At 42.3% G+C, this 23,720-nt stretch overlaps 1 protein-coding gene across 1 annotated transcript in view; it reads right to left on the bottom strand.

Moving 5' to 3' along the window:
* Positions 1-23,720, bottom strand: part of APBB1IP (amyloid beta (A4) precursor protein-binding, family B, member 1 interacting protein) — an 87,293-nt gene that overhangs the window by 30,747 nt on the left and 32,826 nt on the right. The window contains exons 6-8 of the mRNA XM_011969109.1: positions 12,640-12,719; positions 5,888-5,974; positions 3,232-3,375 (exon numbers count right to left, since the gene is read on the bottom strand). Coding sequence (XP_011824499.1) covers positions 3,232-3,375; positions 5,888-5,974; positions 12,640-12,719 — 311 coding nt within the window. The remainder of the gene's footprint in view (positions 1-3,231; positions 3,376-5,887; positions 5,975-12,639; positions 12,720-23,720) is intronic.

Here is a 23,720-nt window from a genome sequence, read left to right as displayed (position 1 = left end):
TTCCTTCCTTCCTTCCTTCCTTCCTTCCTTCTCTCTCTCTCTTTCTTTCTTTTTTTTTCAGGGTCTCATTCTGTCACTTAAGCTAGAGTATAGTGGCATAAACACGGGTCACTGAAGTCTTGACCTCCTGGGCTCAAGTGATCCTCCCCGATCAGCCTCCCAAGTAGTGGGGACTACAGGCATGTGCCGCCATCCTTGTTAATTTTTTTATTTTTTTTGTAGAGACTGGGTCTCCCTATGTTTCTCAGGCTGGTCTTGAACTCTTGGGCTCAAGCTATTCTCCCACCTGGGCCTCCCAGAGTGCTAGGATTATAGGCATGAGCCACCACACCCAGCGAACCTCTATTTTCTTCTAGAATTTTATACCATGTTTCTCTAAAGATATTTTAACCAATCAATAATTTAGTCTGGTACATGGAATGAGGTAGGAAATTATATTTCTAAATGGATATACAGTTATTTCAATGCTATTTGTTGAATACCATATTCTTTCCCCACTGCTGTGATATAAAATTCTAACTTTAACTTCTCTTATATTAGATGGCTGTCTGTCGACCTGTTTGTCTCTAGCCGTGCTGTTTTTATCTAATGTTTTGGCACGGCAGGAAATCTACCTTGATGTTCTTCACAATTTTGGGAAGGTCTATTTTGGAAGAGTGTCTTTTTTCCATGAACTTTAGAATCAATCTGTGAATTTCAAGTAAATAAACTCCTACTGATATTTTTATTAAAATTACCTTAAATTTATAGAAAACTGGGAAGAATAACTTTTCATTTAGCAACATGGTACCTTTCTTTTCTTTTTCTTCTACTTTTTTTTTCTTTTTTCTTTTCTTTTTTTTTTTGAGATGATATCTCACTCTGTCGCCCAGGCTGGAGTGCAGTGGCGTGATCTTGGCTCACTGCAATCTCTGCTTCCCGGGTTCAAGCAATTCTTCTGCCTCAGCCTCCCAAGTAGCCGGGATTATAGGGGCCCACCACCATGCCTAGCTAATTTTTGCATTTTTAGTAGAGACGGTGTTTCACCATATTGGCCAGGTTGGTCTCAAACTCCTGACCTCGGGCCTGCCTCGGCCTCCCAAAGTGCTGGGATTACAGACGTGAGCCACCGCGCCCGGCCTGCAACATGGTACCTTTCTATTGATTCAGTTCTACTTCATTCCTCTTAATAAATTTTAAATTTTATGCCATATAGATCTGGAACATTTCTTGTTAAGTTTATTGTTAGGAATTTTGCATTTTCTGTTTCTAGTCTGCATGGATTCTTTTGCATTGTAGTTTGCATTATATATAGTGTTTGTGTAAAGAAAAACTTTCTTAGTTAATGCATTTATTTGGTTCTAACAGTTTTTCAGCTGAGTATCTCATATTGCTGGTAGACGATCATGTCAACTGTGAAAAATCAGTCTTTGCCTCTTCTTTTCTATTGGTTATACTTATTATTCTTCTCTTTAATGTACTAGTTAGTTCCTCAACCCAGTGTTAATGGTAACAGTGAGAGAAGGTATTCTTGTCCGATTCTACTGTAAACACTTTTTTTTTTGGAGACATAGTCTTGCTCTTTCATGCAGGTTGGAGTGCAGTGGCATGATCTCAGGCTACTGCAACCTCCACCTTCCAAGTTCAAGTGATTTTCATGCCTCAGTCTCCCCAGTAGCTGGGATTACAAGTGTGCACCACCACACCCAGCTAATTTTTGTATTTTCAGTAGAGATGGGGTTTCACAAGGTTGGCCAGGCTGGTCTAGAACTCCTGGCCTCAAGTGATTCATCTTGCCTCAGGCTTCCAAAGTGCTGGGACTACAAGCATGAACCACCACACCTGGCCAAATGTAAACACTTTTAATTCTCATCACAGAGTATATTGTTTGTTATATGTTTATTTATATGTACCATTTATATTCAAATGCCTAAGACATAAACATTTCAAAAAGAACACAAATTATTTGTGGGTCAGTTGTGAGGTGCCCAGCGTGGGACTAGAATGAGATGACAGAGATGGGAAAGCATCAGATCTAAGGCCGGGAGCAGAGTGGAAGAGGCTAAGGAGAACAGTAGCTGTCCTGGACCAAGAGTTAGCCATAATGCCCGTCCTGCCTTCCGGCAGAGACAAGAGTCTCCTTACTGGAGGTAGCGGACCTGGACGTTCACCATAACTTCATCGGCTTGGAAGTGTGGGTTAAGCTTTATCAGAGGAAGTTGGCAATGCATGAATATACCACTGGTGGTGCCCTGCATTTGGAAGGGAAGGCAAAATGCTTCTGCGTACCCAAGATACAGATTAAACATATATTAATGGTGAACAAAAGAGTGAAATGTCCTAATCCTCTAAGAAAGATCTTAGAGAGAGTTGATGGTCAGAATAAGAGTTAAAATTGCATTTCAAGGAATAATTTATTACATATAAATTTGAGGCAATAATCCCAAATCACCAAGTAAAAGTTAAATGATGTCTAAAATATCCTGCTAAATTAAGCAGGGAAATTCAGAGTACACCTCAGAGAACGATTTAAAAATATTCAGAGTCTAAGGACTAAAATCTCAAGGAAAATCTAGTCCAGAGCCGGTGCAGTGACTCATGCCTGTAATCCCAGCACTTGGGAAGGCTGAGTGAGGCGGGCGGATTGCTTGAGTTCAGGAGTTCAAGACCAGCCTAAGAAACATGGTGAAAACCCATCTCTACAAAAAATATGAAAAATTAGCTGGGTGTGGTGCCATGCACCTGTAGTCCCAGCTACTTGGGAGGCTGAGGTGGGAGGATGGCTTGAGCCTGGGAGCCAGAGGTTGCAATTAGTCAAGATCATGCCACTGTACCCCAGCCTGTTGGTTAGAGTGAGACTCTATCTCAAAAGAAAAAAGAAAAAAAAATCTTATCAAGACTTCTAATACCTCTATGATTCCAGATAAAATAAATTTAACTATAATGACTATAGAACTACAGGGGTAAAAAGTCCTTGGAAATAGATAGGTAAAGAAACAAAATAATCTCTAGAAAACTGCTTTTGCCATCATTTTTGAAACCTGACTTTAAAATAGATAAAATACTTTTACCTTCAAGAGAGCTACGGAAAAACTCAAGAAGATTTCAGTAATACTGTCCTATTTGTATACATGTTGCAGGATTATGGAATCTGCAGCAACAGCGAATGTATTTCACTTGCCACGTAAGGATTTCTTTAGTTTCACGCTCATGAAATGCTTTATTGCTAAGTGTTTTTTTTTTTTTTCTGACCTTAGTCTTCCCTTTGGGTACATAATAAATTCCAGAAGCCCGTAAAAGAAAATAGCGCCTTTTCCAGGATTTCTTTCCATCTTCTTTCAAATAAAGAGCTCCTTCCAGTTCTGGTACAATGATAGATGTTCCACAGAAACTTTCCTGAAATTGAGATTCCGACGACACAAGACACACACGAAAGATAAAGCACGCATTTTTATTCACATTTAAACAAACTCGCAAATTAGCTTTTAAACTAAAAGTCAATTGTGTGTATAGCTCTGATCGAATGCATATGTTTATATTATATGCTATTTGCCAGAAAAGGGGAAGAATCACACATCGGTCAAGAATCCTGGCTCCTGAGTTACGCCTCAAGGCCTCCTCACCACTTAGCTCTGTGACCGTGGGCCATTAAACCTCAGTCCACTTACTTGTCAAAATGGAATAATAATAGCCCAACTTCATAAGGTAGGTACAGTCTTGGCATATTGTAAAAGTAAGCATTTAATAAAAGCAATTAATGTTATTATAAAATGGAAGACAGAAAAATTATTACTTTCCTGGTAAGTAAAATAGTTACTATTTCATTGCTTGTAAATAGAACAATTATTATATATAATTCAACACATAAAATTGGGGAGGATAGTTAACGGGTACAAAAGAATAGAAAGAATGAATAAGACCTACTATTTGAAAGCAAAGCAGGGTGAGTATAGTCAATAATAACTTAATTGTACATTTAAAAATAACTAAAAGAGTGTAATTGGATTGTTTGTAATACAAAGGATAAGTGCTTGAGGGGATGGATACCCAATTCTCTATGATGTGATTATGTCACATTCCTTGCCCATATCAAAATATATTATGTGCCCTATAAATATATATATATTATGTACCCACAAAAATTAAAAATAAAAAGAATAAAAATAAATAAGTTAATATTTTACTATTGGGATAGTTTTCTTTTCAAAGATGGAAGAAGGCAGTTATTAATACATCAGTATCAGAAAAGAATAACAAAGCACATCTAGATGTAGATTTTTAAATCTCAAAACTTGCATAGAATTACAGAATTCTTAATAAATTTTGTCTTAAAAATCAATAGAATAAAATTATATATTATTCTATTTTACAACTCAAATAGTCAAATTTATGTTTCACTTTCTTTTTATAACTTTCAATATCCTCTCATTTAGTTTCATAAATGTGAAATAACTGGATTTTGCATCCTCCAAGTACATTTTTATGTAGTAGAGCTGGAAAACATTTCTGTTCACACTCCCCAATTTCTCCCCAAATTTGGCTAGTATTAGTCATCCTGTTAATAATCTCTCAAATTCAGGTTTTGACCCCCATTAGACAGCAGGATAATGATTTTTCATAGCACAGCACGCTTTGTATTTTCTTTTACATGCAGCTGTAAAACATTGCTGAAGTCCTGGGACAAGGACTCTCTTGTTGTGCCTCCCTGGGAAATGCCCGCTGTGCTCATGCTTCCAGGAACCAGAACCTGCAACACCTGAGCTCAGCATCTTGGGAGTGACAGCTGGCTGTGGTAGCTGCTTGCTTTGGTACTGGGCTGTGAAAGCAAGCAGGCAATAGACATGCGCAAGGTCTGGGCGGAACCTTAATGAACGCGAGAGGGCGCTCTTCAGCATGAGCCAATTGGCTCCAGGTAATGGGGCGGAGGGCATCACCAGGTCTTCTGATTTTTCAAGGGAGGTCCGCAATTTACTAACTCAGGAAAAGGTCCATGGATTGTCTCAGGGAAATACAACCTGGGCAACTCTAGCATGGCCATTTGTGACTTGAGATCTGGCACTCATTTCAGCTGTGTTATGTGCTGCAAACAGAGCCCGGTTTTTTTTTTTTTTTTTTTTTTTTTTTTGGTGTTTTTCGCTCTATTGTCCCCGCTGGCCTTGAGCTCCTGGACTTAAGTGATCCTCCCACCTCAGCTTCCTGAGTAGCTGGGATTACAGGTGTGTGCCCCCATGCGAGGCTCAGAGCCTTGATTTTTAGCACGTGAAAACTCACTAGAAGTTTCCAAACAATCAATTGCCAAATGAACTTCTGGAACACGCCCTAATAGTGGTCATCACAGACATCTGTATGGTCATCAACACAGTGCTTTCGCCAGCTCCCTGAATCTCTGTGATGATTCAATACAATTCGGAAACTGAGGTTCTCAGGGGGGCGGGGACTGTCCCATTAGCAAATGAACAGTGTTGGGCAGTGCCACCTCCTGTAACGGGTCCCTGACTCCAAATCTCATGCTTCCTACCACATCTGAGATGTTGGGAGAGCATCTTAGAGGTCCCTTTAAATAAGATTTGGAAGTCTTATGTCTGACTTCTGTGGAGCACTTAAGTAATGAAACATATGGAATGCCAGAAGATGAGTTTTATGAGGATTTGTCAAGTCTTTTTAAAAGTCAAGAATTATGAATCCCACTTCATTTGTCTAAAGCCACATGTTGTAACAAATGACTCAAAAAAGAAAAACAGTTGAATGATCTAAACAGCTATAATTTAGTAATAATTTGATTTTAACACCCCAATTTGAAATTTCAGTGTGTCTTTAGATTTTTCCATTGTTCTGGGAAGAAAATGACTTAAAAATAGATAGAGCAAACGTCATTCTCTTTTCTTCCATTCTGCAAAATTAACCTTACCTCGAGTAAGGATTCCTTGTTCTTAGCATTCATTTTCTCATTGGTTTCCTTGCTTTCTTTTTTTCCTCTGTTATCCAAGTAGAAATTCTAAATAAAATGTTAAAAGATCAGATCAGTAAGTGTTCATTACCATGCTAGACGCTGCAAGGAACTCACAGTCTTGCAGGAAGGAAGATGTTAATTGTGTGAAATAAACAGGGAACCAGAGCATACGCTATCTATCAATCATCAGGGCCTTCCCAAATGCTGATACCGCATGGCAAGGCAGGAGTGAAACCTCCTCACTCTCCCATAGTGTACAATCGATGAAAAAATGAAGATAGAAAACAGTAGTGAAAAATACATCATTTAATTGCTGAAGTCCATGCGTGCACCATGCATGTTAAATGCTGGAAGCTGGAAGTCCTCAAGGCACTGGCAAGAGCTGGAGGCTGGAGTGAAGGTCAAGCTCATGTCCTATGCTCAAGAGGGGAACTGCTCTGGCAGGCAGATGCCACATGGCAGCTCAAGGCCTTGTAGGGTAGCAGGATTCTGGCTTATCAAGAGAATCCAGAAATATAGATGTTAGTAAATGTTAGCGACCTCTTTTATTTTTTAAAAGAACTGCCTGGGTTAATCACAACACAAGGTTTACTATTTAGCAACTTCTAAGGACAGAAAGATGCAGAAAGGGCATTTCTGGAAAGAAAACCAGCCTAAACAAAGACAGGGAGAACTATGAGCTAAAAGCACTCATAGGCTGGGTGTGGCTCATGCCCATAATCCCACCACTTTGGGAGGCTGAGGCAGGAGGATTGCTTGAGCCCTGGAGTCTGAGACCAGCCTGGGCAACATAGTAGGACCCTGTCTCTACTAAAAATAATAATAAAAAAATTAGCTGGGCATGGCGGCATGCATGCCTGTAGTCTCATCTACTCGGGAGGCTGAGGCTAGAGGACTGCCTGAGTCCAGGAGTTCGAGGCTGCAGTGAGCTATGATCACGCCACTGCACTCCAGCCTGGGAAACAGAGTGAGGCCTTGTCTCAAAAAAAGAAAATAAAAAAATAAAAGAACTCACAAGTGGATTCGTGGTCTCTGAGCATGGTTTGTATTAATTTCTGGATCATACTTTGTTAATACTGAATATCAACGGGATGGCTAAAAATAAAGTGTGTGAGTTTCCAAAAAATCACGAGCACTCAAGGACTAATTTTTACGCAATAAGCACAGCTGAGGTATCCATATGCACACTGAAGATAATGAGTGACCACTGTTATAGTTAAAGTGCTGAGGATTTTATGTAAAAACATGGAGTTTTACAAAATCATACATAACAAATGTATTAAAGGCAGAAAATGTATCACAGAAGCACTGTGACTAAATTAAGGACCCTCCCGAATCTAGGCACAAGTGTTTATTTACACCATAGGAGTATTTCTCCAAGTATAACTTCCAGACCACCTTGAAACTTGATACAATGCATGTTCCTGGGTTACACTGGAATCTCTGGGATGAGGCCTGGAAATCTGCCTTCCAATATGCTTTCCAGATGATTTTTATGCATACTGAAGTTTGAGTTTTTCTTTTCCTTTGCTTTTTTTTTTAGAGACAAGGTCTTGCTCTGTTACCCAAGCTGGAGTGCAGTCACATGATCATAGTTCACTGCAGCCTTGAACTCCTGGGCTCAAGTAATCTCCCTCACTCAGCCTCCTAAGTAGCTGGGACTACAGGCATGTGCCACCATGCCTGTAGTCCCAGCTACTTAGGAGGAAATACGTCAAGTACAATTTTTTTTTTTTGAGACACAGTCTTGCTCTGTTGCCTGGGCTGGAGTGCTGTGGTGCAATCTTGGCTCACTGCAACCTCTGCCTCCCCGGTTCAAGGGATTCTCTTTCCTCATCCTCCCGAGTAGCTGGGATTACAGGTGTGCACCACCCTGCCCAGCTAACTTTTTTTTTTTTAAGTAGAGATGGATTTTGCTATGTTGGTCAGGCTGGTCTCAAATTGATCCCTCAGCCTCTCAAAGTGCTGGGATTACAGGCATAAACCACCATGCCTGGTCAAGTACAATTCTTTTGGTAATTCTTATTGAAAAAAGTTTATTTTAATATGTTTTTCCAAGACTTTTAAACTTTTACTTGTTAGTTGAAAGGATGTTATATTATGAATTAGTGCAGTCATAATATAGAATTCAGAAAACTATTTAAATTTTAAATGTTTTGCTTGAAGACCACGACTAGCCATATTAGGTAGCACCTGCCAGAAACCTGTGCTAAGGCTTTACAGGCATGATTTCATTTCATCCTCACAAGAACCCGATAACACAGGTACCACTGCCCTTGTTACTTTACAGACGACGAAACAGAAGATTAGGTGATTTTCCCAAGGCCGATTAGTGGCAGAACGTTGAGTTATTAAATAATTTTTTTTTTTTTTGAGATGGAGTCTTGCTCTGTTGCCAGGGTGGAGTGCAGTGGTGCGATCTCAGCTCACTGCAACCTCCAAATTCCGGGTTCAAGCAATTCTCCTGCTTTAGCCTCCCAAGTAACTGGGATTACAGGCATGCACCACCACGCCCGGGTAATTTTTGTATTTTTAGTAGAGACGGGGTTTCACCATATTGGCCAGGATGGTCTCGATCGCCTGACCTTGTGATCTGCCCACCTCGGCCTCCCAAAGTGCTGGGATTACACACATGAACCACCATGCCTGGCCAAGTTATTAAATACTTTTTCTCAGTATTAAAATTCTCTGAGTACAGAGCCAGGCACAATGGCATGCACCTGTAGTCCCAGCTACTCTAGAGGCTGAGGCGGGAAGATTGCTTGAGCCCAGGTGTTTGAGTCCAGTCTGGGCCACATAGTGGGGCCCTGCCTCAAAAAAAAAAAAAAAAAAAAAAAAAAGAAAAAGAAAGCTTTAAGTACCATAGGGGAGAATCTAGCACAACAATGTGAATGTACTTAGTACCACAGAAGGGTACACTTGAAAATGGTTAAGATGATAAGTCCTGTGTTACATATATTTTTCCACAATAACAAAAAATGTGATCCAACACGAGTTTGCCCATTCATACAAGAGTGATTTCAGGGTGCTGCTAGAAAGCAAACCTTGGCTTAGGAAGGCCAGATATTTGAATCATGTATGATGAATTGGAAGCATGAACAGAGAGCATAGTGAAGACTCCAAGCCCGGGGGCAGTGGCTCACGCCTGTAATCCCAGTACCTTGGGTGGCCGAGGTGAGTGGATCACCTGAGGTCAGGAGTTCGAGACCAGCCTGGCTAACATGGCGAAACCCTGTCTCTACTAAAAATACAATTATTTGGGTTTGGTGGTGGGCGCCTGTAATCCCAACTACTAGGGAGGCTGAGGAAGGAGAATCACTTGAGCCTGGGAGGTGGAGGTTGCAGTGAGCTGAGATTGTGCCACTGCACTCCAGCCTGGGTGTTAAAGCAAGACTCGGTCTCAGGAAAAAAAAAAAAAAAAGAAAAGAAAAGAAAAGAAAAAAAAGACTCCAGAGCAAGTGTTTGTCATCATCTGGGAAAGACAGAACATTTGTCACTCTCTGCAGGGAAGAACCTGTCTAAACCGTGAAGGGCCACATTTCACCAGGGTGCCCTAAAGAGGCAGGATACGTAGCTGTACCTTTCTCTGAGAACTTTCTCTGACATGCTTCTGACTTTTTCAGCTCCAGAATATCCTTCTAAGTGACCATGCTACACTATTTTTGTTTTTTATTTTAACGAAACAGCAAAAAACACAAAGTAAATCTGTGCTAGAGGAGGGCAGTCCTTAGAATAAGAATAATTCTTAGAATAATAAGACTGATTGCTTTCGGATCGGAACTTCCGCCTGTGGTGTGGGCGCCCACTCAATGCGGGCTGCTCTGGAGAAGTAGTGAGCAGAACTCAACATTTAGTCATTATATCCTACAAATGGAAACTGGGTAAACCTGAGTCGAATAATAAAGGAACTTCAAAATGGGAAATGAGACTCTTGGTCACAGCTTGCTGTCTTTTCTCACAGCTTCTGGGAGTGCAACATTTGGGAACAGCTGGATAGGAAAGAAACAGCAAATACTTTTTAAACATCTTCTTGGAATAAAGAGTAAATCAAGCAAACAGTTATCAGGTCATGAAGAAATATTTGCGAGTGCCCTTTGTACATGTAAAACATCCCTGTTCCTTTTTTGGGGAGGGACATGATCTCACTTTGTCACCCAGGCTGGAGTGCAGTGGCGTGATCATAGTTCACCACAACCTCCGCCTCCCAGGTTCAAGCAATTCTCTCACCTCAGCCCCACAAGTAGCTGGGGCTACAGGCACATGCCACCACGGTCAGCTAATTTTTAAATTTTTTTGTAGAGATGGGGTCTTGCTATGTTGTCCAGGCTGGTTTCAAACTCCTGAGTTCAAGTGATTCATGTGCCTTGGCCTCCGAAAGTGCTGAGATTACAGGTGTGAGCCACCATGCCCGGCCTCAAATCCCTGTTCTTAAGAAGGCTGCTATCACATGGAGAAGATAAATACAGATAGAGCATAGCGAGATGGACGGATGACTCTTTATCTATTGATGGGGAAGATATAAGAGACTACAAAAATTCAAAATGAGCCACCATGTAGAGATTTTCAGGAAGGAAAAAAATAACTATGGACTGAGATGGTCAAGAAAATCTTTACAGAGGGGGTCAAAGTTTGAAGGAGGCCTTGAAAGTTGTTCAATGTTCAGCTAGGGAAAAAAGAATGAGAATAGATTTCCAGGGAGGAGAACAAGCATGCACAGAGGCACAGAGGTGTCTTTGGAGGACCAGTGAGCAGCCAGTCAGGCTAGAGCTGTGGTGTTAATGCAGCTCACTGAGTGAAGATCAGATCAGACCATCACTCCCAATTCTCTGCTTGCTGTCAGGTGACTGGGCAGTAACTTTCCCCAGAGTGGGTGAAGCTTATTTCCTTGCTTCACTTATGTTGGGTTTGGTCATGTGACTTGCTTTGACCAATAGAACGTGGCAGACGGGACGATGCATGGATTCTGAGCAGAGGGCTTGAGGTGCAGAGTGTGTTTCTGTCATTCACCTGTACTCTTGTCATTGACTGTGAGAAGAATATGTCACAGGTCTGTGCTGTCCGGGGCCAATCAGAGACACATGGGGCCGGACGCAGTGGCTCAGGACTGTAATCCCAGCACTTTGAGAGGCCAAGGCTGGTGGATCACCTGAGGTCAGGAATTCGAGATCAGCCTGGCCAAAATGGTGAAACCCCGTCTCTACTAAAAAGACAAAATTAGCTGGGCCTGGTGGCACATGCCTGTAATCTCAGCTACTTGGCAGGCTGAGGCAGGAGAATGGCTTGAACCCAGGAGGCAGAAGTTGCAGTGAGCTGAGATGGTGCCATTGCACTCTGGCCTGGGCCACAGGAGCAAAACTCCGTCTTAAAAAAAAAAAAAAAAAAAAAGGACATGGAACTACCTAAATCTAAGTCTAAGTTATACTCTGGAGCTAAAGACAGGCCACCTGCAGACCCAGGAGAGAGGAAATGTCTGTTTCTGCAAACCAGTGGGATTCTGAGGTAGTTTTTTTTTTTTTTTTTTGAGACAAGGTCTTTCTTGCTCTGTTGCCCAGGCTGGAGGGCAGTGGATCATAGCTCACTGCAGCCTTGAACTCCTGGGTGCAAATGATCCTCCCACTTCAGCCTCCTGAGTAGCTGGGACCACAGGTGCATGCCATCACACTCAGCTAATTTTTTGATTTTTTGCAAAACTGGAATCTCCCTATGTTGTCCAGGCTGGTCTTGAATTCCTGGGTCCAAGTGATCCTCCTTCTCTGCCTCCCAAAATGTTGGGATTACAGGTGTGAGCTACCATGCCTGGCTTCTAAGGTTGCCTTTCATGCCTCAATACACTGACTAATCGCACATACCCACACTGGGTGGTGAGAAGATCCAGGGCACCGAAGTCATGGGTAGACCTTCCTTTAACATAGTAGCCCATGGTGGGGACCATAAAGGTGATTACTATGTAACTTTCCTTCTAATCACACCTGGTCCTGGATGGTCAGAGACTGCCCTTGGTGGGCTGAGGGAGGCTGGAAGGGAATGGAAGAATGATGCCACAAGGTATTAATACTTTTCTCCCACAATAGCTGCCAGGCTGGTGGCTGAGGCCCTTCCACACCTGAGCAGAAGAAGCTGTGTTTCTGTCTCTGCTCCTCACTCATGCAGCCACCAGTAAAGTATAATCACCATCAAATTTCAGTTAAGAAACAGAATAATCTGTGGAATAAGGGTTGCCTAAAATATCAATAGTGATTATTGTTAAAGAGTGAGATTATGGGTGATTTAGATTTTCTTCCTTATATTTTTCTGAATTTTCCAACTTTTCCTTTTATAATAAATTGATATTATTATTATTAATATTTTGAGATGGAGTCTCACTCTGTCACCCAGGCTAGAGTGCAATGTCGCGATCTCGGCTCACTGCAACTTCCACCTCCCGGGTTCAAGCGATTCTCCTGCCTCAGCCTCCTGAGTAGCTGGGACTACAGGCACACGCCGCCATGCATGGCTAATTTTTGTATTTTTAGTAAAGACGGGGTTTCACCACGTTGGCCAGGATGGTCTTGATCTCCTGACTTTGTGACATGCCTGCCTGGCCTCCCAAAGTGCTGGGATTACAGGCGTGAGCCACTACACCTGGCCAGATATTATTTTTAAGTTAGCAAAAGAAAGTTATTAGAAGAAATAAAAAGTAGCATAATAAGGAACTTATTTGAGGAACTTACTTGAGGCACAACCTTACATGAACTGACTTTACCTCTTATAAGGTTGTACCTTACATGAACTGACTTTACAGATTCCTTTTCTGAAAAAGAGATTCTTTAGGCTTCTAGCAGTAAGAATGGCTTATGTGAATACTGGAATGATTTTCCATGTTCATACTCCGTCCTCAATTCTCAGACCTCTATTTTGGTTTCAGGTGTCAGGGTTTAGGACACACTATCCCAAACTATGGCACCTTGTCATTTGAGAAAACAGAAGAAGCAGGAAGAGCCCTCTGACCTTTTCCTGTCCTTCTCCTCTGAAGCAGGTCTTAAAAGAATCCTCTGACCCTTCTCTAAAGTAAGTCGTAGGATCCTCGTGAGACAGGCACCCACCCTATACCCAGAGGAAAGGGATGTCCCTATCTCTGAAGACACAGGGGCCCAGAGAAGAATTGGAACAGACCTTGCCAAGTTCCCCCAGTTTATTTCCATTAGATCATACACTTTTGTCCTGCAATCACACTTCTGCACGACTGTCCACAAAAATACCCAGTTCTTCCTGTTTCTTAGGATCTTCATTTCTGAAAGCTCCTATGTTACTTACATTAAATAAATTTGTGTGCTTTTTTGGTTGTTGTTAATCTGTCTTTTGCAATAGTGACCTCAGCCATAAGCCTAGCAATGGGTTAGAAAATGGTTCTTTCTCCCCTACACAGGCAAAGTCACTGATTTTTGTACAGTAGGCTTTTAAAGTAAAACTGCCTTTATGAGGATAACACTGTTCTACTGCCCCAGCCCACTTTCCCAAAAGAGACCACATTCCCTGGGCAAGAGAGCCTCTGTAGGGGAGAAAAAGTCTTACCTTTTCCTCATCCATTGCAGAGGTCATGGCTGACACCCCTATAACAAGAGAGAGTAACAAGAGGAACGCAACACAAATTCATCTAACCAAAGTTTTACATGACATAGGAGCCTTCAGAAATCAATATCCAAAGAAGCAAACTACGTATTTTTACGCTAAGTTGAACACTGAACTCTGACCTTTTTTTTTTTTTTTTTTTGAGACAGGTCTCACTCTGTCACCCAGGCTGGAATGCAGTGGCATGATCATGGCCCACTGCAGCCTCGACCTTCCAGGCTCAAGTGATCCTCCCACCTTAGCATCTTGAGTGGCTGGGACTACAGGGATGCATCACCACGCCCAGCTAATTTTAAATTTTTTTATAGAGATGAAGTCTCACATGTTGCCCAGTCTGGTCTCACACTCCTGGGCTCAAGTGATCCTCCTACCTCCCGAAGTGCGGGGATTACAGGTGTGAGCCACTGTGCCTGACGTTTTTTCTCTCTTGCCAAGATTCCCTTTTTTCTTTCCTTTTATTGTTTTTTAAAAAAAAAAAAAAGAAAGAAAAATAAACGCATAGATTATACGCAATCTTGCTCAAATCCTTTCTAAGGGGCCAGGGGAGTCATACCCTACAAACCACAAAATCTCATGAAATGGGTTTTTAATTAACTCTGTAGAGTGGAGCTTACTTTCCAACCTGATTCCGGTACAGTATCACACGATAGACAGCAGACCTTCTCATCTTCACGTAGGCATTCCTTTCTACTGACTTCAAGTCTTTAGACAAAGCTCAGTTCTCTCAACCAATTGCTAACTCAAGAATCCCTAAAATCCACCTATGACATGTTAAGCCTCTGCTTTGAGATGCCCTGCCTTTTTGGGAACCAATGCATACCTCCCACATATTGATTTATGATTTTATCTGCAATTCCTGTCTCCCTGAAATGTACAAAACTAAACTGCAAGCCACAACTGCCATATGCATACTTTTCAGGACCTCCTGATACTGTGTCATCTGGACTCGGTCACGCATATTGGCTCAGAATAACCTTCTTTATTTAGTATTATTTAATATTCTTTAAATATTTTGGCATAATTTGTTTTGTTTTGTTTTGTTTTTTTCCATCATCAATCTGATGAAAGAAGTGGTTAATTGTGGAGAAACATGATCTAATGGCAATAAACTGGGGGAGCTCAGCGAGGTCTGTTTGTTTTGTTTCTGTGTCTCTGCGTGACATTCTCCCCCCCAACCAGGTATGGGGCAGGACGCTTGCCACAGGAGGACCTTCCAGGGGCAAAGGGAAGAGGTCAGTGAGTGAGCCTTCTAGGTTTCGTGGCTTGCTTTGGGGGGAAGAAGTTGAGTTTCTATAACCTGCTTCAGGGGATAAGTGGGGGAAGAAGAAAGGAGGGTGGGAGAAGGTCACAGAGATTGTCTGGCATCTTAGGTCCTTCTAATCTCCTTTGGTTTAAAGTACTCAGCATGCCACGGTGCCATATTTTGGGGGCACTGTGTTTGGAGTGCTGGCACCCACCTAGGTCCTACTGACTATTGAAGATGAGAAATGATGTCATAAATTATTATTTCATAATAGGCACAATGGCTTTGTAAAGCAGAGGACAGTTAACCATGGGGGAGCCTGAGCCACTCACAGTGAGCCAACATTCAAGGCCAGGGGCTTCCTTTTTTAAGAAATTTATTTATATTTTGATTTTTTATAGAGATGGGGTTTCCTGTGTTTCCAGGCTGGTCTTGAACTCCTAGCCTCAAGTGATCCTCCCACCTTGGCCTCCCAAAATGCTGAGATTACAGATGTGAGCCACTATAGTTGGCCTTGGCCAAGGGTCTTTCAACTGTGTCCCCCCGTCCCTCCATGTCCTATAATTACATGAAGCCCCTCCAAGAGCGTGCTGTGTAAATTGTCACATCCTCAGTCTTGAAGTGTACCATTTTCTAAAGTGGACCTGTCTGAGAATGGACGGCCCCTTTCACAATTGCCTTTTCACATGTTAGAAAGGAAAATCGCACCTGCACCCACACAGAATCTTACTGCCCCAGGGTAAGGCTCAAAGGCCCTAAACAAAAGGACAACTTGAAACGCCAGCGCAGAGAAAGAAGACAACTCATCACAAAAGCTTTTGGAAGTCATGCAGATTCTAATTCTTTGCTTTCAACATAATAGAAGGTACCTAATTATCTGGTCAGCTGATGGATGAAAAGAATCATCACTGATCCTCCTGTGGCTTTTGGCTAGTACCTTGGAAGGAGTTCAAAGAATTGAATGGAATTCTTCTGTTCCCATCTACTTATTTATATGAACAAAGTCTCTCAGTATACAAAGTACTTAACATCTGTAAAAATGAAAAACTGGAATATAATTGATACGGAACTTCATCCTTTGATCCTGGAATTAACCAGGGGGAAAATGGCTCCATCTGTTTCTAACATTAAGAGATGTCCCTTCTCCCCATTTTTTCTTTCTTTCTTTCTTTCTTTTTGGAGATAGAGTTTCACTCTCGTTACCCAGGCTGGAGTGTAACAGCACAGTGTTGGCTCACTGCAACCTCCACCTCCCAGGTTCAAGCGATTCTCCTGCCTCAGCCTCCTGAGTAGCTGGGATTACAGGTGTGTGCCACCATGCCCAGCTAATTTTTTTGTATTATTAGTAGAGACAAGATTTCACCATGTTGGCCAGGCTGATCTTGAACTCCTGACCTCAGGTGATCCACCTGCCTTGGCCGCCCAAAGTGCTGGGGTTATAGGCATAAGCCACTGTGCCTGGCCTCCCATTTTTACTTTTCATGTTTAATTAGTATCAACATTTATAATTAAAAAAAGGTTTCTATGTTGTTTCGGTCAACTGTAATTTTTTAACCCTTAAGTTTCCTATGGTGACAGAAAAGAAAAGCTCACCCATCAATTTATAAACATAATTAGTTGAAGAGGAGTATGGGACAGAGAATAATAAAAGACTTTTAAGCATATCAATATATTACAATAGGATAAATCTTTGGGGAGAAAATGAAATGGAAACAGTTCAAAGGGGGGAAAAAAGGAACAATATAAAATGTCCCAAATGTTGAAAAAAGCTTATTGTACATCACCAAAAGTGAACATTAATATCAATTTTGGACTTTGGGTGATAATAATGTGTCAACGTAGATTCATCAACTGTGACAAATGTGCCATGCTGGTGTTGATAGTGGGGGGAGCTGCATGTGTGCGAAGGCAGGGGATATATAGACACTCTTTCTATTTCTGTCCAATTTGACTGTGAATCTAACTGTTCTAAAAATAAAGTCTATTAAAAAAAAAGCTTATTCATGTGCTTCTTAAAAAGATGATGGTGGGAATCAGATTGCCATGGAACTGTATTTAGATTCCATTGAATAGTTTTTTTAAACTGTCAACATTTAAAATATGTTGGACATGGAATTCTTTGTATCTATTTAAACTTGTAAGTCGGGTGCAGTGACTCAAGCCTATAATCTCAGCACTTTGGGAGGCCAAGGTGGGCAGATCACCTGAGGTCAGGAGTTCAAGACCAGTCTGGCCAACATGGTGAAACCTCATTTCTACTAAATATACAAAAATTAGCTGGGCATGGTGGCACATGCCTGTAGTCCCAGCTACTTGGGAGGCTGAGGCAGGATGTGTATAAGAGACAGACTCTAGCCTGGGCAACAGAGCAAGACTCCATCTCAAAAAAAAAAAAAAATTAATAAATAAACTTGTGACGAAAAAATTTAGATGTCAGCAAACAAATGTGTGAGGTGGCACATGGATTTTCAAACTTCTTCTAGGGTTATGCAAGCACAAAGTTTGAGATCCATTTATAGAGGCAGCCATCATCTGAGGTTGGCTATAGGGGCTATGTGGGAACAGATGAGTAAGTTGAGGAAAGGGGTCCACCAAAGGGGAGAAGAATGACACAGCTGTGCACAGGGACAGAGAGTGACAGAGAGAGATGGACACCCAAGGGAGGGCTGGGGCCAAGATGCTTGCCATCATGATCCCAGCAATGCTCCAACCCCTACACCAGTCCCTGGGAGGTCTGACTGTACTTCCCATCTTTCATTCCAATGAGATGCCTCGGGATCCTTTCAGTAATCACTCTAAAAAAATTCTAATTAGAGCAATATCTGTTTTTATACCCAAGGATCACCACTGACAGTTGACGGCAGGAGCTAACAGTATTTGTGGACTCAGATTTCAGCAGTGCCTCTGGAAAACCAGTGATGGTCTTGCACCCTCACCAAATCTCAATAGTTAGACTCATACTTGGCTCTTACCTCTTGGGAGTGAAGCTAAAACAGTGACTGTTCCAAAAAGCTGGTAAGTTATTTTCAAACGGAACAGTGCATAACAGCAACCATCAGGAGAATTCATTAGGAGTTAACTCTACTTTCTTTCATTTAAAAATGGGGTGATCTGCTATTGCCTCCCCAAATGTAGACAAGTTATCCTTTTGGAATTCCTAATTAAGCATCTTTCTGTTCACAAATTTGCAGTTTGGTTTCTCTATATTCATTTTAGATAATCTATTACATAGAACTTTACTGCAGATGACTGCTGAATTTCAGTTGGGATCAAACCACTTTACTTTTATGCATAACTCCACAATGTAACAAGTGGTTTTCACGCTGGATTTGATTTTGTGAGGTAGGAAGTACAGCAGCATCAACCATTTGACAAACTGAGAAGTGAATTTAAGTGTTGTCAAAGAGCATACCAAGATCACACAGCAGGTGACATTTGAAACCCGGGTGCGTGAAGCCACTTTTCCAGTCACCATTGGAAATGGATGCCTAGTAATTATGCCTGCACAAGCATATCATTAATGTCTCCAAATTCTTACTTATTGTTGCTTCTGAAAATGGAGCTCAAAGCCTCCCTCTGCATTCACTTTCTTGCCTCTCCCAGGCACTATCCACAAAGACAAATAATTTGTAAAAGACTTCTGTTAAGTATTGAAGACTTCAGTATTGGGACTTTAAGAATGAAGTTTTAAAGAGTTTTGTACAGTTTGATAATTTTCCAGAAGAACTGACACTCTGGGTCAGGTAAGCTCTTTCTTAATTAAGCTGCAAGTATTAATCTGTCTTAGTCTATTTTCTGTTGCTATAGCAGAATACCAGACAGTGGGTAATTTACAAGGAAAATAAGTTTATTTGGTTCATGGTTCTGGAGGTTGGAAAGTCCAAGGACATGGTGGAAGCTTCTAGGGAGGGCTTTCAGACTGTGTCATAACACGGTGGAAAAGCAGAAAGCAAGTAAGCAGGCATGAAAAAGATGGCAAGAGCAAGCTGAGCTCACTTTTATAACAACCATGTTGCCCAGGCTGGTCTTGAAATTTTGTGCTTAAGCAATTCCCTTGCCTCGTCCTCCCAAAGTGTTGGAATTACAGGCGTGAGCCACTGTGCCCAGCCTTAAACAAACTATCAAAGGGTATTAGTATAGAGCTTTGACAAGAATGCTTTAGGTACTTCAAAATTACAAAGCCTCCCTTTTAGGAGTCATGACATCGATGAGAATGATCACAGCCTACTTCTCTCACTCTAAGGTCAGCAAGCAGAAGCCACTATGTACGCAGGGCATTGGCCAGAAGATAGATTCAACCAAACACTGAGAAAATGGAAATACATTTACTTAAAATTGGCCATTTCAAAAATGCCTCCACTTCAATTTTGGTCTTTACATTTGATTGTAGATTAGGAGAATGTATAAAAGTTGGCTTTTAAGAACATATTCTTATGCAAAATAATTCATCAGGAGAATTTCTGCTTCCCGCTATGGTAGAATAGTAATGGTTTGGGTTCATGGCCTGGCCCAAATCTCATCTCGAATTGTAATCCCCAGTGTTGGAAGTGGGGCCTGGTGGGAGGTGACTGGATCATGGGGCAATTTCTAACAGTTTAGCACCATGTCCTTAGTGCTATCTCATGACAGAGTTCTCAGGAGATCTGGTTGTTTAAAAGCATGTTGCATGCCCTCTCTCTCTCTTCCTCCTGCCCTAGCCATGTGAGGTGCTCACTGTCCTTCCCCTTCACCCTCTGCCATGACTGAAAGTTTCCTGAGGCCTTCCCAGAAGCAGATGCCACCATGCTTCCTGTACAGCTTGTAGAACCATGAGCCCATTAAACCTCTTTTCTTTTTTTCTTTTTGAGAGGGAGTTTTGCTCTTGTTGCCCAGGCTGGAGTGCAGTGGCACGATCTTGGCTCACTGCCACCTCTGTCTCCTGGGTTCAAGTGATTATCCTGCCTCAGCCTCCCTAGTAGCTGGGATTACAGATGCCCCCCTACCCTCACCACGTCCATCTAAGTTTTGTATTTTTAGTAGAGACAGGGTTTCATCACGTTGGCCAGGCTGGTCTCCAACTCCTGATCTTAGGTGATCCACCTGCCTCACCCTCCCAAATAAACTTCTTTTCTTTATAAATTACCTAGTCTCAGGTATTTCTTTATAGCAGTGTGAGAATGGCCCAATACAAGTAGCTTGCAGTAGACAAAACAGTTAGAAATGCTGGATTTAATAAAAATCTGTGTGAAGGCATTGGAGAGCTGTTGAAGCAATTAGGACTCAAGGGGTCAAGATCCAAGACAGAAATGAACCATAAAGAGGTGTTCAGGTCTCTAGAAAGCCACACTTCCCCTCAGGGCATTTGTTGATGCTTAGTCTAGGGTGAGAGACTGGGAATCATGGCAAAGGATTTGAGCAGGCACTTCGCAAAAATGAGTATTCAAATGGATAACAAACATTTGACAAGATGCTACAATCACTGGCATCAGGAAAATTCAACTTAAAACCGCAGAAGATGCCACTACAAACCCCTGGAATGGCTAAATTTAAAAACTAATGGCAACACCAAAGGCTGTCAAAGATGTGGAACAACAGGAATTCTCATACAATGCTAATGGGAGGCTGAATCATAGAATCTGTGTGGAAGCTGCTTGGCAGTATCTACTAAAACTAAACATATTACCCAGCCTGGCCAACATGGTGAAACCCCGTCTATACTAAAAATACAAAAAGTAGTCAAGTGTGGTGGTGAGTGCCTCCCAGCTTCTTGGGAGGCTGAGGCACGAGAATCACTTGAGCCAGGGAGGCAGACGTGGCAGTGAGCTGAGATTGTGCCACTGCACTCCAGCCTGGGTAACAGAAGGACTCTTATTAACAACAACAACAAAAAAATGCTGGGTGCGGTGGCTCATGCCTGTAATCCCAGCACTTTGGGAGGCTGAGGCAGGCTGAAGTGGAGCTCGAGACCAGTCTGGCCAACATGGTGAAACCCCGTCTCTACTAAAAATACAAAAACTAGCCAGGCGTGGTGGTGGGTGCCTGCGATCTCAGCTGCGCAAGAGGCTGACACATGAGAATCATTTGAACCCGGGAGGCAGAAGTTGCAGTGATCCAAGATTGCACCACTGTACTCCAGACTGGCTGACAGAGCGAGACTCAATCTCAAAAATGAAATAAAATAAAAAAACAAAACTAAACATATGCACAACCTGTGGTCCTGCAATTGCACCCATAGGTATATATGCAAGAGAAATGTCTACACATGTCCAACAAGACATGTACTGTACAAGAATGCTCCCAACAGCATTACTGGTTAAAGCCCCACCCTAGAAACAAATCAAATATCCATCAACAAGACAATGGATAAATAGGTTTTGGTATAGTCACACAATGGAATACTAACGGTGAAGAAGAATAAGCTAGTGCTGTGGGCAGTTGCATGAATGAGAGTTGAGTCAAAGCAAAGCAAAATAAAACCAACCTGGGCAACATGGTGAGAGCTTGTCTCTTAAAAAAAACAAAAACAAAACTTGGCCGGGTGTGGTGGCCTGCTCCTGTGTTCCCAGCTACTCCGGTGGCTGAAGTGGGAGGCTCACTTCAGCCTGCAAGGCGGGGATTGCAGTGAGCCACGATCGCGCTACTGCAAGATCTGGCTGGGCAACAGAGCAAGACCGTGTTTCAAAAAGAAAAAAGTACTGTGATATAATTCCATTTCATATATAAAGTTCAAAAAGAGGAAATGCTAAGGAGATAGAGGCTAGAATCATAACGACCTTTGTAATGGGGAGTAAGGACTGGAAGAGCCATGAGGAGGGCTGCTGCAACTCCCTGAATGCTGTTATCTTCATGTGCGTGGTTCACTTTGTAAAAATTCAGATTGTACCATTATGGTATGTGCACTAATTCATTAGTTACCATGGCAAACTGCAGATGCCCACTGAAGGACTGAAAGACATGCCATCCCCCAAAACGCTAGATTGGTGCACTGATTACTTCTAGTTGAAAACATTGGAGACTTTGGGGTCCCAGAAAGGGTGAGCCAACCTTCTCTTCCCGCAGGCAGCAAGCCATCAGGATTCCTCTGAAGGGGAACCCTCAGCGTTTCAGGGCGAGAAAATAGCCCTTATCACCAGAGACTAGGAACTGGGCTGCAAAGGAGCTGAATAAATACACTCAACAAAGGAACTTCTATCTTCCACTATAGATAAAGTAACCCTTGTCTCCCCTCATAGATCTTCTGGTGACGCCCTTTAGTGAAAGGAATATAAAAACACGGGACCCCAGTTCGTGCTGCCAAAAGGAATAAAGTAAGCTGAAAGCTGAGTCATGCAAGACACTGCCTTGCACCCTTTTGTTCCTAAACAGACAGCTACAAATAAAAGGTTAAATATCTCCACAAGGAGCAATTCTATGTTCATCTTATCTTCTGTAAAGTTCCAACTTACTGAGCGGGAGAGGAATACAGTTATTCGCTCTTTCCCTACCTGCTCTTTTTCTCTTGCAACATGTGCGTTACCATGCCCCTCCCTCTTTCCCCTCCTTGACTTTTCCCCTTTACGTTTTTTTTTTTTGTTTTTTTTTTTTTGAGATGGAGTCTTGCTCTGTCACCCAGGTTGAAGTGCAGTGGTGCTATCTTGGCTTACTGCATCCTCTGCCTCCTGGGTCCAAGCAATTCTCCCTTCCTCAGCCTCCCAAGTAGCTGGGATTACAGGCGTCCACCACCATGCCCGTTAAGTTTTGTATTTTTAGTAGAGATGGGGTTTCACTATGTTGATCAGGCTAGTCTCGAACTCCTGACCTCAAGTGATCCGCCCACCTCAGCCTCCCAAAGTGCTGGGATGACAGGCGGGAGCCACCGTGCCTGGCATCCCCTTTAAATGTTGAAGCCCTGAAATTCATCTTTGGAGAAGGGCACAGACCACAGACTGTTTCTGTGATTCTGTTTGTTTGTTTGTTTTCTTCTAGGAGTGTCCTTAAGCCTTGGCAAAAGAAACTTCTAAACTGATTGAGACCTATCAGAGACTTTCTGGTTTACACTCCCCTAGAAACTTCACTGCCCCTAGCCAGATCCTCTTTGTTCTGTCATTTCTTCTCAAATTTATTGTTTTTTGTTACAAAAGTATAGAAGCATCTTGCCTCGGCCACTTCTTTAGACTTTGGACTCTTGTGAAGATCCCCATGTAGATGTAAAACTGATCAAAATGTGTATGCTTTTCTCTTGTTAATCTCTCTGGTGTCAATTTGGTTTCTAAATCCAGTCTAAAGGGATGTGGAGGTAACCTCTGATCCAGCCTAAAGGGGTATGGAGGTAATCTCTGACTCTCTCACCATGGCTAATCTTAGTTAGACAATAGCTATTCCTTCTCTTATACAATAGCATAGCCATGTTGCATGACTCCTGAGCATTATTTTTATAGATTCAAGGGGAAAGGTGCCTCATGGAAGAGTTATGCAAAGAGGTGGCCCTGAATGTAACTCCCTAGTTTTAGCAGTGCATATGGTTGTTCAGATAGACACTACATTTCTCAGCTTTTCTTGTAGCTCAGTGTCATTATGGAACTAACTTCTGGCCAATGGGATGGAGGCATAAGCCTGAATGTGCATTTCCCCGGCTCTTCCCTCACTTCCTACGGACTGGAAAATGGCGAGGCAGAAAAGCTACCATGGAACCAAAGATGGAAGCCACATATTGAAAATGGCAGCGCCATTCCACTAGGTCTATCTACCTGTGTACCTGTGCCTGGACCAGTGTGTGAGAGAGAAATAAGCTTGTAGCTTGTTTGAACCACTGATTTAAGAGTCTCTTTGCTACAGCAACTTAGATGGTACCTTCACTAATGCAGTTGTTAAAGCATGGCATTGGGCCGGGTGCAGTGGCTCACGCCTGTAATCCCAGCACTTTGGGAGGCCGAGGTGGGCAGATCATGAGGTCAGGAGATCGAGACCATCCTGGTCAACATG

The sequence above is a fragment of the Mandrillus leucophaeus genome, unplaced genomic scaffold (genome assembly GCF_000951045.1).
Source record: "Mandrillus leucophaeus isolate KB7577 unplaced genomic scaffold, Mleu.le_1.0 Scaffold872, whole genome shotgun sequence".
In the NCBI taxonomy this organism is placed as follows: Eukaryota; Metazoa; Chordata; class Mammalia; order Primates; family Cercopithecidae; genus Mandrillus; species Mandrillus leucophaeus.
Note: the sequence above shows the minus strand (reverse complement) of the source record. Positions and strands in the feature narration are given on the sequence as shown.